Source organism: Platichthys flesus, chromosome 14, assembly GCF_949316205.1.
Source record: "Platichthys flesus chromosome 14, fPlaFle2.1, whole genome shotgun sequence".
Taxonomy (NCBI): Eukaryota; Metazoa; Chordata; class Actinopteri; order Pleuronectiformes; family Pleuronectidae; genus Platichthys; species Platichthys flesus.
This window is the reverse complement of record NC_084958.1, coordinates 20,026,378-20,044,185: the sequence shown is the minus strand read 5'-3', so window position 1 is coordinate 20,044,185 and position 17,808 is coordinate 20,026,378. Positions and strand designations below refer to the sequence as shown.

The 17,808-nt window shown below is 44.1% G+C and overlaps 2 protein-coding genes across 2 annotated transcripts in view; both read left to right on the top strand.

Moving 5' to 3' along the window:
- Nucleotides 1–1,506: 1,506 nt before the first annotated feature.
- Nucleotides 1,507–15,239, top strand: LOC133968480 (activin receptor type-2B-like). The gene is made up of 11 exons (XM_062404566.1): nt 1,507–2,398; nt 4,529–4,736; nt 6,879–6,994; nt 7,554–7,705; nt 7,836–7,979; nt 8,579–8,722; nt 9,639–9,787; nt 9,973–10,087; nt 10,885–11,023; nt 11,286–11,416; nt 11,924–15,239. The coding sequence occupies exons 1-11, from the start codon at nt 2,347–2,349 to the stop codon at nt 12,116–12,118; spliced, it is 1,545 nt and encodes a 514-aa protein (XP_062260550.1). The 5' UTR covers nt 1,507–2,346; the 3' UTR covers nt 12,119–15,239.
- A 1,597-nt stretch (nt 15,240–16,836) lies between these two features.
- Nucleotides 16,837–17,808, top strand: part of LOC133968588 (rho GTPase-activating protein 29-like) — a 29,280-nt gene continuing 28,308 nt past the window's right edge. Inside the window, exon 1 of the mRNA XM_062404724.1 lies at nt 16,837–16,999. The gene's annotated coding sequence lies outside the window, so the exon portion shown is untranslated. The remainder of the gene's footprint in view (nt 17,000–17,808) is intronic.

Below are 17,808 nucleotides of genomic sequence, written 5' to 3'. Positions count from 1 at the left end.
TTTATCTATTTTATGGTGAAGTCCTAACGCTCACCCCAGGGTCCTCACAGTGATCACAATGGAAAGTTTCAGCTGCAGTGTTCACAAAAACGTAAAAAATAACTAAATCTTTGGATAAATAAAGAAAACACCAGAACAGAAAATATGATTTGGACGTCATCCACCCAACGACAGGTTCAGTTTTTGTATTATGGGAATACAGCATGTCTGTTGTGTGTGACTGAGGTCAGATTGTGTTTCCAGCCACACAATCCGCTCACAGGTCAGAGCTCATGTGTGTCATAAGCACCGCTGCATCATCTCGGCCCCGCGTGCTCTCGGTCTAGCAGGAATGTCACACACCGAGGCCGCGGCTGTTGGACCTTTAATGAGAACTCGTGTGCTTTCTCTTCCAACTGTCATGACAACAGAGCATCCGTCTCTCCAAGGCTGCACTCCGGGCCTCTATCGAGTTACAGGATCAATATGGGATGTGCTTAATAAGGAAATGCTTTGTCTTGGGTTGCACTCCACGGCACTAGTTTAACAGCGATTACCTATGGCTAACCCTGTTCCTGGGCCATTTGCTGCAGGAATCGGCCCAGTGTCACCAACAAGCCATCAGTCAAAGACGAGTAAGCGAGAGGGACCTGGGAGCAGAGGCCCTAATGGCATTTTAACGACGCAACCGTTGATTTGTCTGTGATAATGGGATTTATTATTCCACACAAGAGGACTCCAGGTTTGAGAAAGCGTTTCTTAAATGCTACGCGGAAACCTGCGTGCCACGATACTCCATTACTATCGACATCTGGTCGTCTTCAGGCAGCTGGAGGACTTGATTTAACGGAAGTGAAAAACTTCTTAAGAGGGCAACATGCTAGAGAGAAAGGGGGAGGGGGGGGGGGTAGTTAAGCTGTAATGAAAATGTGACATGTTTTTTTTTACAAGGGGACAGATAAGAGGACACATTACTTGACATTGGACACATTATTATTAATGCAATGTCCTAACAGTCTATTCAATATATATATATATATATATTTAAAAAAATACATTTAAATAACAATAATTGTTATCTAATCCCGAAGGTTGTTGTCAAACATCACGTTCTGTGATAAAAAGTGTTGCACTGGTGTAATGAGCCATTTGAAATGATTGTATCATGTTACTCCTAATGAGGTCAGCTATTTATAGCACTTATGCATAAAAGATCATTCAGATATGATGTTATGATATTATTCGGGGAATTGGAGTTATTTATCACATTGACACAGTTAGGAAAAAAAAGTCTTTAATGCTTGTTATAGTGTTTAAATATAAAGTACAAGCTTATGTTTAATTTCTTTAATGTGTGGGAGCTGGTTCATTGTATAGATTCATGTGAACATATGTAATATCCAGGCTGTGTGAGTTCACTGTGTTTGTTTGTTGTGTTGCAGCTGTTTCGCAACCAAAACATTGCAACACACCATTTCAAAGATAAATATTTGTGTTAAGAAAGGAACCAGTCCAACGTGTTGCACTGATCCTCGACACAAATGTGCGTAAAGTCTCATTTAAGAGACATTTTAAGGTTTAAGGATGGAAAACAGAGAAAGTCACACTAAAAAATAAAAAACTCCGTGAAACACAAAGTAGCCCAGTGTGTTGTGTGTGCTCTTCTGCGCCGGGACGGGGACAAAACACGGACGAGGAGGACTCACCACTTCCATCCACACCTCCCCTCCGTGCCTGCTAAGTGTCCCCGCGCGTAAAATAATGCGATAACGGTGGAAATTGAGTCTGAAATGAAGCGGGGATCGGGTGTGGGGAGTCTGCGGTGTCGCGTTGAGGTCACTCCGCTCGCTGCCTGAATTCCCCTCTTTGTGTTTACACATCCGGGTTTCCCTGTTTGCAGCCCATTCCCCATTTAGAAGCCATTTTGGACACAGATCAGTAACATGCATGTAAACCCGGACCGACCTCCCGACGCAGCGGCGCGACTACCCGAGTGAGCGAAAACCTCCCCACCCGAGAAAAGAGCGCCGAGCAGCCGCCTCGGATGGTCCCACGGCTCGGTGTTCGGAGCTCGGAAGCGAAACGCTGCGGCTGTGATCCAGGACTCACCGCCTGGAAGTCACCCCCGGCGCTCCCGTCGTTTTTCCTGCCGACATTGTTGCGCCGTCGCGGGCTGCTGACACGCGCTGTGCCGCTGGTGCCCGGACCGCTGCTGGAGGGACCGGGGCGGGAGGAGGAGGAGGAGAAGAAGAAGGCCCCGTGGTCGCGTTGGGTTCGATCCCGGACCGATGTTGCGGGCCGGCGGAGTTTGAATGTTGGCCACGGACACGCGGGGGAACGCGCTGTTTGCTGTACAAGAGACGGAACATGTCTTTTTCATGGCTGACTTGTTCACTTCTTCTGGGAACTTTGTGCGCAGGTAAGCGGCTATTGTCGGGTCGTGGGCTCGGACCCGCTCGTGGCTCTCGATCCTTTCCCCCCTTTATTTCTGCGTTTTAACATTTTTGCACGTGTGCGTAATTGTTGGAGTTTACGTCAGTTTGAACTTTGTTGGCACCGTTCAGCTCCGGCTTTATCCAATCCCCCCCCACCCCCCTTAATCGCATTTTCTCCATTTGTCCCTTAAACGCATCTCCCCCCCCACACACACACCACCACCCAACCCCCTACTCCAGCTTTTATTACACCAGTAGCTGCTTGTTCAATTTAAAAGACAACAATAGCCATTTTAAGTGCTTTTACACGCTTTGTGCGACCCCCCCCCCTTAAAATAAAAAACACAAATATTTACAAATCCAAATTTTGAAACTGTTGCCCCCCCCCCCCCCCTCTGTTTTTATGAACAGAGGCAGGAATAGAAAGCAAGCAGCTGCATCAACATCCTGAAACCTTAGAGGCTCCATCTCTTGTGTTGTGTGTGTCTGCTGCTGCACCCTGAGCCGCAGCCACACTCCCCCCTTCTCCTGTTGTGTGTTTTTTTTCCTCCTCCTTCCATTTCCACAAATCAATGGCGTTTGATTCGACATCAGCTGTTCTTGTCTCCAGTCAGGTCCTCACCCTGGTTTGAGGTTACTGTTACACACACACACACACACACACACACACACACACACACACACAGAGATAGCTCCTGTTCCAAAAAGGCTGGGGACTTGCTCACCACGTGAATTTGAGCATGAGGGTTGTTTTTCTTTTGTTTGGCTCTTCCCCCCCACTTGCAACTCACACTGGCTGATCTTCATGTGCAGATTTCACCTTGGATCAACCAACAACAAACACACAACGACATTTCCTCCCCACCACCACCACCACCACCACCTTTCATGCAACGTGTGTGCTTTCCTACAGTTGTGATAAAAAATTAATTGTGGCACAGCTGTGTCCTGTGTCCCAAATTGCGCACGGGGGCTAATGCCTTTATGGTTTATAGATTACTAGTGTAGTGTAGTAAGCTGCTTCTGCACAATTCGCGTTGTTGTGGTGTAAGCCTCAGTTAAGTGACACGATGAGGGGGGGGGGGGGTGGAAGGATCTAGTAGTAAAAGTCCTCCTGGATCATGTGACCACAGATATCAGAAATGCCATCCCGGCTCAGAGCATCACTGTTGTTGTGTCTATTTTTATTATCTTCCTCCCTTTTCATTTTATTTTTAATATTGAGCAATGATAGTAGCTCGTTGCATTCACCCCTGTGCCCCCCCCCCCCCCCCCCACCCCTTGTGAGCCATAATGAAATCCATTGTACGGCTGCTGGACAACTGAATGCACGTATGTTTAAGTGGATGGGTGCCTGTGAGTGTGTGTGTGCGTAATGGGTTGGTGGGGGTAACACTGGGGGGATGGGCAGCCTCCTATAGGCATGGATTTAAAGAGACAGGCACTATTTTTTCCCCCTGAACAAAGCTCAGGCATGAATGTCCATAGGAGATACTGTGAATGACACGTACCGCTGCGTGTTATCGGCCTCACACGTCTCCTGTTCGATGCTCGAGTGTGGCCACCCTCAATCCACAAAGATGAATATTAAAACAAAACCTCCCCCCCCCCCCCCTATAAGGAATTCAACATTAGGAGACTGGCATCCATTGTTAGGTATCGGCTTGGTTTCCCCTTAAAGAAGCAGCTCTTATCTGTCCTTACCAGATGTGTCACACTCACAGGAGGAGGCAGGAGTCGTTTTTATCTATATAAGTAACGTGTCAGTGTGTGTCTGTGTGTGTGTTTCTACACCACGACCGAGCAGATCATTGTTCTTCCATCGCTAATTAAATCCTGTCATCCCCCCCCCCTCTTTTTGACTTGTCACTCGCGGACAAGAGTTTTTTTTTTATTGAATGGTTTTAAGCAGAGAAAGTGTTCAGTGAGATTTCCCGCTTCACCACAGCCACCTCCCAAAACTTGGCCACGTGCCTTCGGAGATGAGGGCGGCTCCGCTCAGGGGATGCTTCTCGGTGGCACCGAGCGGATCCCGCGCCATATGTCCCGCTTCCTGCCGCCGACGTTCAATTCATTACGGTGTGAGCTGACTGAGGCCTTCTGTCCAATCGCAGGGTACAGTCTGGGCGAAGCCGAGACCCGGGAGTGTGTGTACTACAATGACAGCTGGCGCACGGAGAGGACCAACCAGAGCGGCTTCGAGCGCTGCGAGGGGGACAAGGACAAGCGGCTGCACTGTTACGCCTCCTGGCTCAACTCCTCAGGGACCATCAAGTTGGTGAAGAAAGGCTGCTGGCTGGACGACTTCAACTGCTATGACAGGTGGGTTCCAAACTATGCATTTAGATCATAGGTGTGTGTGGCTGGTGTCCAGCGAGTACAACGGCCTCGCTCCCCTCAGGGTTCGGTCCGTCGTTATTTCAGTGACCCCGGGGGCAGAGGTAGCAGATCTGATGCCGACACGAGTCCTTCATTAACTAACGACTTGAGCATCTCCTGGTTGCAGCGTCTCAAATGTGACAGTCAGCTGTTTTTCTCTTGTGCACATCTTATCTATCCTTGGGTTTGTTTGCCCAGTGGTGAAAGAAAAGCATCATTTTAAGGATCTCCTCTCAAACTGTAGGGAAGATTTGTGAAAGGCAAGTTGCACTTTGGACATATAATAGTGTAGACAATGCATCAACACATACAAAATTATCACTGTAACAGAAAAACATGACACAAAACAAAGAGATACAGGATGTAGACATTGGCAGATTAACTTGGACCCTTTAGAGATTGATTTGCTTTAAAGCATTTTTCTCGGAACACATGGAACATGGTTTTACTGCCACACTACACATGGACCTTAGGCTACATCAATACTACATGAAGATAATGACACAAGGCTGCTACAAATACTTGTTTTCATCATCAATTAATCTATGAAATGTCCAAAGGTTGCTCCTTTTCAAGATGAATGTTTCAAACCTCTCAAACGTTCATTTTACCTTGATTTCAAACAGAGAGGCAGTAACTCCACATTCAACAAGCTAATGAGCAAATCTTTTGCTATTGTTGAATGTGAAATAACGCAACCCTTTGAATGAATCATCATAATTGCTATTCATTAATATTCTGGCACACAATTTCTCCAATTTTTGTTCCATTTCATACAATAAATCAAGCAAACTAGAATGCAGCCATCCGCAAACAGAGAGAAAGAAAACAAATTATTCTGAGAGTGAGTTATTTAATATGTTACACGATACAAACGGTGATGCCGGCCACACAGGTGGAGGGTGAACTGCAGTCATTTCAAAATTAAGTTTCCACTGCTTCTATGAAAGCATTTACTGAAGCAGACTCCATTAGATCGGGGGGGGGGGGGGGGGGGGAGGGGAGTGATTTCCACAAGTGGAGATTTATTTTTGGAAAAAGCTGTGCAACCCAGCACAGCTCCGATTTATTCTTTCTGGAAATAACCCGGCAGCTCTGTGATGGCAGATAGATGCGGTGGCACCAGGGCCATGCAGGAGGAGAATCTTACACCATCACAAGTCAGACATTAAACCATCTTATCTTTCATCTTCGAGCCACGGCGTTGTGAAGTAGCTCGGCTGCAGTAATCCGCCCCGGATGACCCAGCCCAGGGACCTGCAGCTCCGGAGTGTTTCAGGTTCAAGACCAGAGGCGTTGAATAGCAGTTTAACGACAGCAGTTTTCATTGAGACCTTCGTTATTTGATGATGATTCACGTTAAATCAAGAAGATAGATATTTAAAAAGCTCTGCCAGGATTGGATGCACACACACACACAGACACACACACACACACACACATATATCGTAGGTTCAGATGCTGCCGCAAATATGTTGACGGTTTCCAGGGAAATAGCGCGGGGCCTGAAGTGCTGTTCGGCTGTAATTAGAACCACAGGGGGAATATAATGGGACCCGCAAAAGTAAATTTGCTCCCGGTCAATTTAATCTGAGTGAAAAGCTCCGTAAAATAGTGGCAGACAATGAAAGGCGATTAAAAAAGAAGGTTGGCAGGTTCGGGGGAGTCGAGAGACGATGTCACAAAGATTAATTGTGGCATTAAAGAGCAGAGATGTGCAGTTATTTTCGTATGGCATTAGAAATCCTGCGATTGCTCTCAATATGGAACACTTGCTGACTGAGGAGGAATAAGATCGTTTATTCTCATTAAGAAGAAGATATTAATACCTCTGCAAAGTGGTCGTTGTCACCAGGAAGCAAAATAAAGGAGTGAAAAGGTCAAAGATTGGATAGATGGGATAAACCTTTTATGTGCGGTGAAGTCACACAGGCGCGGTCTAGATCTGGAAATGCAATACTGGTCTGTGATGTGTATTTTGATCCTGCTGTAAATTATTAAAACATCTAAACGCATGTGCTTTGTTTTGACATTTTATTTAACCGGGTGATTTTGTGTGTGTGTGTGTGTCATCTGCTGTTTTAGGCAAGAGTGTGTTTCCTTGGACGAAAACCCTCAGGTGTTCTTCTGCTGCTGCGAGGGCAACTACTGCAACGAGCGGTTCACCCACCTTCCTGACATGATTGGCAGTGGCAACCGAGGTGAGCGGCGAAGGCATCCTACTTATAGAACAAGCAGAAAATAGGTCTTTCCTTTCCCCCTCTGATTAGTGGGAGCTTATCCCCGCAGCTACAGTATTAGGAGAAGGAAAAATGCCACGACTGTGATATTATGATCCCTTTTAAGCAAGCTTGGATTTTTTTTCTCTCCCTTTTTTTACATGTTGCTAAATGATCCCTTCTGAGCTTTGTGTGTGCAAAAATGACATCCCTTGCAATTTTCCTCGCTGGTATTGTGTTGTTATGCAAGCAATATGTGCGACTAAGGCCATAGCATTCAGCCTGAAGCGCTCGCACAGTCCAACCGCTGATACTCATCTGTGGAGAAGGCGACTGAGTGAAGCCTCTCACCACCCGCCTGTTTGCAGCGTTTCCACAGACTAATCACTTTCCCCGTCGAGGATCAAGGTTGAGCCGTCTGGATAGAACGGCGCTCTGCTCTTTTGAATTCTGATCTCAGTCTGGGAGGGATGTTTGCCATGCAGCCGGTGACCCGAACGCCATAAAGCTGACACCTTGTAATTATTATGCTCCTTGACAGTGAAAATCCGGCCTCCACCTCGGGTGCCGTCCCTGCTCAACGTGCTGGTGTACTCGCTGCTGCCTCTGTGTGTGCTGTCCCTGGCCCTCGTCCTGGCCTTGTGGATGTACCGCCACCGCAAACCTCCATACGGCCACGTGGACCTTAGCGAGGTGAGACACTCAACCCCGACTCACCTTAAGTGTGGCTGCTTCTGCCTCTGCCAGTTACCCGGGTCATGTAGTGATTTGTGTCACATGTGGCAGGAGAATGAGACGTGTTTTTCCCTCGTCTGTGATCTAGGATCCAGGACTCTCTCCTCCATCACCAAGTGTGGGCCTCAAACCTCTGCAGCTGCTGGAAATCAAAGCCAGGGGGCGCTTTGGTTGTGTGTGGAAGGCCCAACTGATGAGCGAGTACGTTGCTGTGAAGGTCTTCCCTATTCAGGTGAGAAACCAATATCACTCTAAAAAAAATAACATTAGCGTACATTCATAACCACAGCCCCTGCTGGTTGGCTGCTGTATAGGTCATGAACCCCACCTCCTCCATGTTATTGAATGGGGCTTGGACCAAACAAAAAAGGCAGGGTTCATATTAAAACACATTTCTCAGTTATCAAACTGAATGATGGTTTTATTCAGTTGTTTGATGCTGTAAAATGGAATTGATTTGTGGATAGTGGGAGAAAGTGGACATGCTTCACCCTCTTCACAGACAGTCCATGGTTATAACTGATATTTATGTTTATTTACATTTAAGGAATAAGTAGGAGCGTCTTGGGGAATGGCTGAAAGTCTCACACTGTTATATAGCTGACACAACGCTTGGAAATGTCTTTTTATAACTCTCAGGTTTTTTCATGGATTACTGGGCTCATATTTTCTGTGAATAGGCTGATTAGCTCTGTTGCTTGAATGTAATCTCAATATAAGAGGCGCAAATGGAGGCTACTTCTACTTAAGGGATGGACCAGGTTATTTTCAAAAGAGATTATATAAATCCTAAACCTAACTCTCTGTTTTGTGTGTTTATGTTTTGTACAGGACAAGCAGTCGTGGCACAACGAGCGGGACATTTTCTTGACTCCGGGGATGCGACACGAAAACCTCCTGCGTTTCATCGCCTCCGAAAAACATGGAAGCAACCTGGAGACGGAGCTGTGGCTTATCACAGAGTTCCATGAGAGGGTGAGAACACGTCTACTCCTACACATCCATATATACATATATATTTTTGTGTATATATATAGCGAGAGGGAGCAGATTCATGGTGAGGTACAGGGGCTGCGTGTTGACCTGGACTTCTCTCATATATTGGCTGAGGCCTTTATTTACCTGAACAAAAGACGCCTCGCAGCTTTTCATTAAAGATGGGATTTTATTACTTACGGCAGCTTTGCAGTGCCCTGTGTGCCTTTAAGAGATGTGTTGCTCGGATCGGGTTTAAAAATAATACACACATCTATGTCAGACGACCAGCCTGAAGCCGTCTAGGACTCTGCTCACAGCTCTGGTCTCAAACACTAAATGCAATAACCACGAATGCAGCATTACAGTTGTTTGATGACTTTTAAGACCTTTTCCCGCCCCAGACATTTTGACATGTGATTGGAAAATAAGGAAACGACACCCGGCTCAGTTCCATTAAAGCTGCTTCAGGTTCCTGGTGTTTATTTTTGGGACACTTGAACAGAACAGAGACATTTGCATGTTATCAGGAACTCGTGCTTTTCCCTCGATGTCAAAGTGTCTGCTGTGAAAAAGGACCATTCGGCCACAGTTAATTGCCTTAGCTCCGTGTGTGCCTTTGTCGTGTCTGTTAAGTTAAATGCTTCCATTTTCATCAACACTTGTGATGCTATTTTAAGCTCATGCTACATGAATTTTCCCTTCTCTGGTAATTCTCCCAGACTACACTATCCAGCTGGCCTCGAGCCACGAAGTGAAAAATCACCTCTTCCTGCTCCCTTTGTGCGTTGGATGTGTGTTCTCAGGGTCACGCTCGACTAACTCCTCGCACTAAGATTCCTGCAGATGGATTAAAGATTAGATTCTGGGCCGGTTGTTAATCCGTGTCCCTGGATCTGCTTGTGTGTGTGCGCAGGGCTCACTGACGGACCACCTGAAGGGTAACATGGTGTCCTGGGGTGATCTGTGTCACATAGCGGAGAGCATGTCCCGCGGCTTGGCCTACCTCCATGAGGACATTCCCAGCTACAAGGGCGAGGGGCCAAAACCCACCATCGCACACAGGTAAGAGAAACATGAACCCTTTCTGGCTTTTTCCTGAATCCTGTACTCGATACGCTCCAATACAGTGACTTCTTCTCTCTTTGTACCTGATTTCCCAATTTCACCCTGGAATCCAGGAGCTAATTAGTTTGATGTTATTTTCTGGAGTTACGTCATTTTAATTCCCTCTGAAACTGTTTTCCCAGGGACTTCAAGAGCAAGAATGTGATGCTTGCCGATGATTTAACTGCGATCATCGGAGATTTTGGGCTCGCTGTGCGATTTGAACCGGGGAAACCTCCAGGGGACACTCATGGCCAGGTATGAAATGACCCCTCTGTGTTTTTAGTGTCTGCATAAACACTGATGCATGTACAACTAACCCTCTAACAAGTCTTTACAGTCAGTTTCTAAATTTGCACTTTATTTGTGTGACTCAAGGGATGCGGCTTTAGTGGTTGTTTTTTTTTCTCGAATATTTTCTTTCTGGTGTGTTTGAAATCGCTTTTAAAGTGTGATTCAGAAATAAAGAAAGTGTCGGTCTTTATACAGTAAGTAGAAGTCATGAATAAAGCACAGGGGTTGTTTCCGATTGCAGAGGAAAACGCTGAGAGATGGAGTTAATGATTCATCATGAAAAGAATTCTAAGTTGTTTATTCAGGCGAGCGGGTAACAGGAGAAGTTTGGAGACTGTTAGATAGATAGATAGATAGATGGATACTTTATTAATCCAGTAGCTTGTACACTTAAACACATCAGTGACATACATACATAAATCACATATGGAGAACATATGTACAGAAACAGGAATGGAATGCAATGATGTGATTTTGTCAGTGTCCAGTAGGAAAGTGTTTTGCTGCTGGAGTGGATAGTACAATAAAATGTATGTATATAAAAACAGCAGAAAAAAAAATGGGGGGCTTGTATAGCCAGTAAAGGGATGGAGAGTGGGTTGGTATATAATAATGAGATGAGATGAGAGGAGTAGAGAAATCAAGCCGGTTTACCCTGCAGCCCATCTGCTTGTTGTTTAATACTATTTACAAACCAATGCCCTTGATACAATACATGACCGCACACACTCACAGAGACTTGAATCCATGTTTCCTGCCAGGTGGGCACGAGGCGGTACATGGCCCCAGAGGTGCTGGAGGGAGCCATCAACTTCCAGAGGGACTCCTTCTTGAGGATAGACATGTACGCCATGGGCCTGGTGCTGTGGGAGCTGGTGGCCCGCTGCACGGTATCTGATGGTGAGTCAAACAGTGCAGGAATGCTGCTTTCCCCCCCCACAGGTGATAGGTCACTCTGCCTCAGGCCGACCTAATAAACAAAGGATTAGTTTTTGTTTTGTCATGGAGCACCGTCTGACTCAGGTTAGAGGTGCAACGTGGGTAAAGTTACTGTTAAAATACAGAACTAGTTGTTATTTCTGCTCTGTCCTTTCAAAACAAATCTGTGCCCTACCTCTGTGTAACGCTTTCCCCGTCCTGTGGCCTTGCTGCGCCTCTTCAGGTACAATTGGCGAGTACATGCTGCCGTTCGAGGAGGAGATTGGGCAGCATCCCACCCTGGAGGATCTGCAGGATGTGGTCGTGCACAAGAAGATGCGTCCAGCCATCAAGGAGTGCTGGCTCAAACATCCTGTGAGTAACAGTGGAAGAGTAGCTCCTGGAGTTTCTACAGCAATCCCAGGGTGCATTGCATCCTTTGTTCCAGTGACTACGGCTCAAACGTGTTCATAGTTCCACGAATCAGACTTTGTTGATTTGGAAACTTTGTCAGTTGGGTCTCCAGCTTTAGATAATGGAAAGTGAGGGATTCATGGCTGATGACATTGGTCACTTACTCTTTTGCTCTTGTTCTTTTTCTGCATCAAGCTCATTTGATGGCTCTGTCCTGATGTCGGCTCTGAGATTAGTGAATTAGCGAGCTGCTCTGGTTGTTGGTGTGTGACTTTTGCCATAAAGCAAGTCGTACCAGCACTGCACACCATAGTTATAGTGCAGTTCCAGGCCGCGCTGCAGCAATGAGCGCTTTAGGTTTCATACTATCAAGATTAAGCTGTTATTTTAAGGTGTATAAACTACATAGTGTTGCCTTAATAAGCTCTACAATTGTTAACTTTTCCCATGTCTGGGTTGTGCCTGCAGGGTTTGAGCCAGATGTGCGAGACCATCGAGGAATGCTGGGACCACGACGCAGAGGCGCGACTATCGGCCGGCTGCGTCGAGGAGCGCATCGGCCAAATCTCCAGGATGATCAGCAGCTCTACCTCAGACAGCCCCGCCTGCATCGTGACGTCTCTCACCAACGAGGACCTACCTCCCAAAGAGTCCAGCACCTGAGCGGGGGGGGGACGACGACATCATCCTTCACCTGAGCTCCTGACTTTTTAATTTTTTCGAACCCAAACTCAGCGGATCGCCGTGAATATTTAAAAACATGAAAAAAACTAAACGACAACTAGCCACTTGAATGCAGCTGCTATTTTGCCCCGATACTGGTATTTTTTTTCTCAGTTTTTTAATGTTTTTCCGGTGTTTCAAAGTCAGATCCTACTAACACATCCATCTGCTGTAGTTTTGAAGTAGTAATAAGCTATGCGATGGGCTGATAACACCCATGTGTCAAATCTCTTAATGTTCTCGTTACCTCATGTTTTTCTTCTGTGTTAGTCATTTTATTTTTTATTTTATTACCTCATCAGTTCTCCTTTTTTCCCCTGTCTTGGTCATGACCGTCTGTGGCCAAATGAAATGAATCCCTGCTCCAGACCTTGGACGACGTGCTGCACACCTCGGAGGAACCGTTTTCAGACTGTTAGACGAGATACGTTCATCTTCCTCAGGGGTCGAAGCTTCTCGATTTTTAGGCTCGAGGGTGCTCCCTTATTTTAAACCGGCAAACGCCTCAAAAAGAAGAAGATCAAAAAGAAACGGAGCACAGCTGTTTCATCGCGTGGGAAGGAGCTGAAAAGGAAGTTGGACAGTTGTATCGGACGTTTTTGAACTTTTTTTGAAGATTTGGGACAACCGCCTTGTCCCCGGGGATCTACCTCTCAGGTATCCAGTAGGTTTCTTTGGAACATTTTCTCTAATTTTGAGAGCCAAGCTATCCAGCTCGCTATCATGGACATATTCCTGGATTCTTTTTATTCTGTTTCTTTCTCTATTTTTTTTTTTTTTTTTTAATCGTAGAAATAGAGTTACTCCTTTGCCAGTGCCAGGGGCATTAATGGATGCTGTCTGGAGTTGCAATGTTACACATTTTTGATTTTAAAGTGTGTGTGTGAGCTGCGTGTGTGAGCTGCGTGTGTGTGAGCGATTGCAAGAGAAGGTGAAGACAAAAATGAAATGAGATTGTTTTTAGAGTGTTTTAACGTAAGAATCAGTTGGGTTTTATCCTTGCGAGGGCCATACTTGAGTAAGCAACATGTCTGTTTTTTAATTTTCATGGGTGTTTGTTCAATAGACTCAGTTCGGACACCAGTCCCCCAGATACCTCAGTCACTGTACGTCATGCAAGGAGAGCTCAGATGGTTGCCTTTGTCTCAAATGCAATGCCATAGTTGTACCATAACATGAATACCATACATTGAATGTCCGTTATGCTGCTGTGACTATTCCAGGATACTCAAGGATATGTAGATGTACATGTATTCTTTGTTAATATAACGCTAACATGTGATAACTATCCATGATATTATGTGAGGCTAATATTCTGTTTTTTTTTGTGTTTGTATTTTTCCGACTGGGTAAGCCCTCAGCTGCTTACTCCTCCAGACTGACCTCAGATATTCTGACAAGTACCTCAGGCTTTTTCTACATGTATATCAAGTTGTGTTATGTATTTTATTGTGTTTTAGTAGTTGAGATATTTTATTGCCGGCTTGGCCTCTTTGTCTGTGGAGATTTGTTTTTAAAAATAGAGCCTGACCAGTTGGCACAGTGTTAATGCTGTACAAACCCTAAAAGAGGAGAGAGGCCGATTCTTGTAAATAGACGTGCAGACACACACACACGGATGCGAAACACTGATCTGTTTTTATTAGGAAAAGAAATACAAAATCAGGGCATTGCAGTTCTCAGAAGTAGTAGAAAGGGATTTCTCATTTCCACCCCTACACATTTTAAGAGTCATTTGGACAACGAAATTAGCCCTGTGATGTTTTTATCCTTTCTATCAGGAATTGCGGTTGTGTTACAGATTTTTATGAATAACGGTATCGGTTCCTCTGAATCAGAAGCTGTGTGGGTAGCACTGGCGTCACAAAGTTTAGGTAATATCCTTAAAAGAAGAAGAAGAAGAAAAAAAAGGCATCAAGGAAATCGCCGTGTTCGGGGCGGGCGGCTTGCGCGATTGGCCGCCTGTTTTAAAATGCCAGTATGAACAGTATTACCTCAATATTAACCTGCTGATGTGATGTTCAGACCTGTTCAGTGTTCAGCCATGTTGGACACCACACAGGCTCATCTGTTGTGCTTTGATTAGTGCTGTGCAAACATGGTGATTTATTTTAGATTTTTTCTTTTCTTTTGACAGTGGTCTGTAACGCTTGCTCTTGTGCAGTTTTGGTAACGAACGTGCGGAACAAAAAGAAAAACCATCAAAAAAGACGAAACAATGTTTTTTTAGTGTTTGGAAATTATCAAAGTGTCTCTAACCGCTTGGTGGATTGGTTTTTTTTTGATGACGCAGCCCCGCTAGGAGTGATGTAAACTGTGGCATATGCGTGGTCCAAGGGTCCAGCAATATTTATTATACAGCAATAGTCATTTGAACATCACGGTTCAAAGTCATTCAACTCACCTGTGACTTAGCGGTTTCCTCCTGGCGACCGGTGGAGTACATCTCATCACACCTGGATCATGTTCCGACGAGGACACGCGTCACAGTCGGGGGGGGGGTGACCTGAACGTGACCCGGGTGCTTCTTACGTATTGTGCCAGAAAAAACAGCAAGTGACGTGGGGGGGGCGGGGGAATTCTGCTGTGATCGGTGGTAACTTCCAAATGCTGTCTTACACCGGGCTCCTCTAAAACAGAACTACCAGTTACCTCATGCAGTACCTCATTAGTAACACTAACACAGTCAGTCTCATCTTCGAAAGGAAAAAAAAACAAGAAAAATATCAGTTATCGTGTAAATATTTACTGGACAAATGTAAAGGGTTTCTTCCTTTTCATGTGTGAATCCTGTGAAAGCAAAGCCTTTTTCTTTTTTTACAGTCGACATATTGTTCATTTCTTCTGGTGTGAATGGATGTTGGACTGAACTGTGTGACCTTCCCTGTTTATGTGAACTGTGCGTGTGTGAGAGCGTGTGTGCGGGTGTGTTGGTCGGTTTCACTAAAGCAGTACGAATGGAAACTATCTGTGAGTTGAAATGCTTAGAAATATAAACTAGATGAGAATACATCCATCTTTTTGTATATTTAAATAAAGATACACTGATTAACCATAAGAATGACATTGGACTTGTTGGATTTTTCCAGTTCACGTTTGCCTCTTCATGGAGACACTCATACATGACACATCGCCTTCACATGAAAACGGGTCAGAACATACAACCAAGATGAAGCTGTGGAAAATACAAGCTGCTTTGAAGAAGCATGACACAATTTGATTTTAACTTAAAGCTCATATGTTTATGGTATGTACAATCAATATATGCAACACTAACTTTCTGACTAACAGTAGAATCTCACGAACACTGAGATCAATTGCTATATCTGTGCACTAGGGGGCAGCAGTGGTAGCAGCACTTGATTGATTTGGTTGATTATTTTGAATTACCTTTAAATTAATCATATTGAAGAGACTGATTATTAATTTTACTGACCAACAATTTGAGAATATAGTAGAATAGAAATTTAGGATCACACAGTATTTGATCTAGTCTTACTCCAAGGCGCTGTGGTATTATGAGTACAAGTACCAATACTACTACTATAAGTATTACTCATGACAATACAACAGATAAGTACATTTGTATATGATCGTTATGTAATACTTGAGAAATGACAAAAAGCTAAACTACAAATGTATGAATTAAGGGCTAAAGACGATAAACAGGTCAATCATACATCAGAGGCTTATGGTGCATTTGTTTTTAAAGTTATTTGAAGACATATACTTTAAAATCAGGAATACTTGTCCTTTGAATGCTCTTCGTTACTGTCAAAACTTTTACCAAATAATATTAATAATAGAAAACGTTATTTGTATAGTACCAATTATACAAGAAATGCAGCTCAAAGTGCTTTGTATACAACATAGATGACTTATATTAACAAAAGCATGTTTATGAAAATAAAATCAGGTTAAAATTTGATTTATTTAAGAAAACAGATTTTAAGGAACATCAGAATCTTGTTGTATTGCCAAGCAGGTTAACACATACAAGGATTTCAAGTATAAACATTAAAAACATGTAGAATTTGGAACCAATAATGAAATATACATATAAGGAATAAAAGGAAAGGAACGAAAAAAAAAAAAAAGTAACATTTTAAGATCTAGTTAAAGGCTGAAGTAAAGAAAAAGATTTTTACTTTTCTTTATAAACATTTACTGAACTTTCTTCTTATATTTAGTCACATTATGAGCAAACGACAACCGGATATATTAAAATATATGAATGACATTTTGCACATTTGCCAAACAAACGTTGTAACTTTGACATTTAAATTTACTCACCTGATTATAAATAATAAAACAGGCCATATTTGATGTGACCCTTAAAATAAACGCCTCAGCACATTCACGGACAATCGGAAGAATCACCATTCAGTTGACAAAATGTAATACAAATGACAGAAAGCATCTTAAGAACGCATATTTGTAACAAATATAAACTTTATTATCACGTGAATCAAATTTAAAACAACTGCAGCTCGAGTGAAGATGTTTTTCCGATGTTTATTTATGTGTGGAATTGGTCTTTGATTTCAAAACCTTCGATTGCACATGAAGGCACCGCAGCTCTAGCGAATCGGAGCGCTTGTGGCAGGTCATGTGACGCAGCGACTGCTAAACTACGAGTGAGCCGAGAGTTGCGGTGAATCTTCTTCTTCTTCTTCCCGGCGAACGGAGCCTATGAGCGGATCAACTTTCCGCCGCCCCGCCGCTGCGTCTGCACTGGAAGCGAAATGTCGTCGTTCCACGGGCGATCTTAGACAAAGTGTTCGGACGTCGCCGCCATTATGTCAGTAAACCGCCGAGCAGGTGAGTTTAAACAGCGTCTCTCTTTTCTCTCCTTCTGTTTATGACCCGGGTCCGATGCGTCTCTACCGCAGCATCACTTCTCTAAACTGGGCGCAAAGAAACAAACGTTGAGCTCGCGCAAGTTTTTCGTTATTGTGGAAACCTGATCTGATTTGAACTTAGTTGAGGTTTTGTGTGGAAAAAGTATCGCTGTAGTTTTGATTGACTGACTTATCCCCGTTATTAAACATCAAACATGGCGTTAAAGTACGCTAGCTAGCATTTAAGCTTTGCTCAACGTTACAACGCGTTTCACGTAAATAATGCAAACAAGTCTCATTACCGCAAACGTGAGATCATTCAAAGACTTTGAGAAAAGTTTAAAGGTTCAGTGTATGGAAGTTATTGACATCTACTGGTGAGGTGTCATATTGCAGCTGAATACCCGCCCCCCCTCCCAAACCTTTAACTGTCATTAAAACTTCAAACTGTAAAAAAAAAACATGGCGGCCTCCGTCAAGAGGATCTGCTCCAGGTGTACATATAAAGTATTTAAATATAAAGGGCCCATTCTAGGGTAAAGAAAACTAAAATTTAAATGATCGCACACTACGGCTAAGGAAATTGACCGAAAATGTATCGTAGCCGCAATTGATAACATCTAACCCACCTACTCCCGCTCATGTCTGTTAATTCGGTGACTAACTTCCCCGATGCGAGCTGTCGGGCTTCCTGCTGCGGGCCCGTATACATTCTACAAGATACAGCACATCATTGATCGATCTAAGATTGTAAAATCATTCAAATTATTCGTTATTCGCAGCACATAA

What these genes read in the sequence shown, in the direction of transcription:
- LOC133968480 (XM_062404566.1), top strand. Translation starts at nt 2,347, where the DNA reads ATGTCTTTTTCATGGCTGACTTGTTCACTTCTTCTGGGAACTTTGTGC. An exon ending in TCACAGAGTTCCATGAGAGG is followed by an intron (nt 8,723 to 9,638) that starts GTGAGAACACGT and finishes GTGTGTGCGCAG; the next exon opens with GGCTCACTGACGGACCACCT. An exon ending in CAGGGGACACTCATGGCCAG is followed by an intron (nt 10,088 to 10,884) that starts GTATGAAATGAC and finishes GTTTCCTGCCAG; the next exon opens with GTGGGCACGAGGCGGTACAT.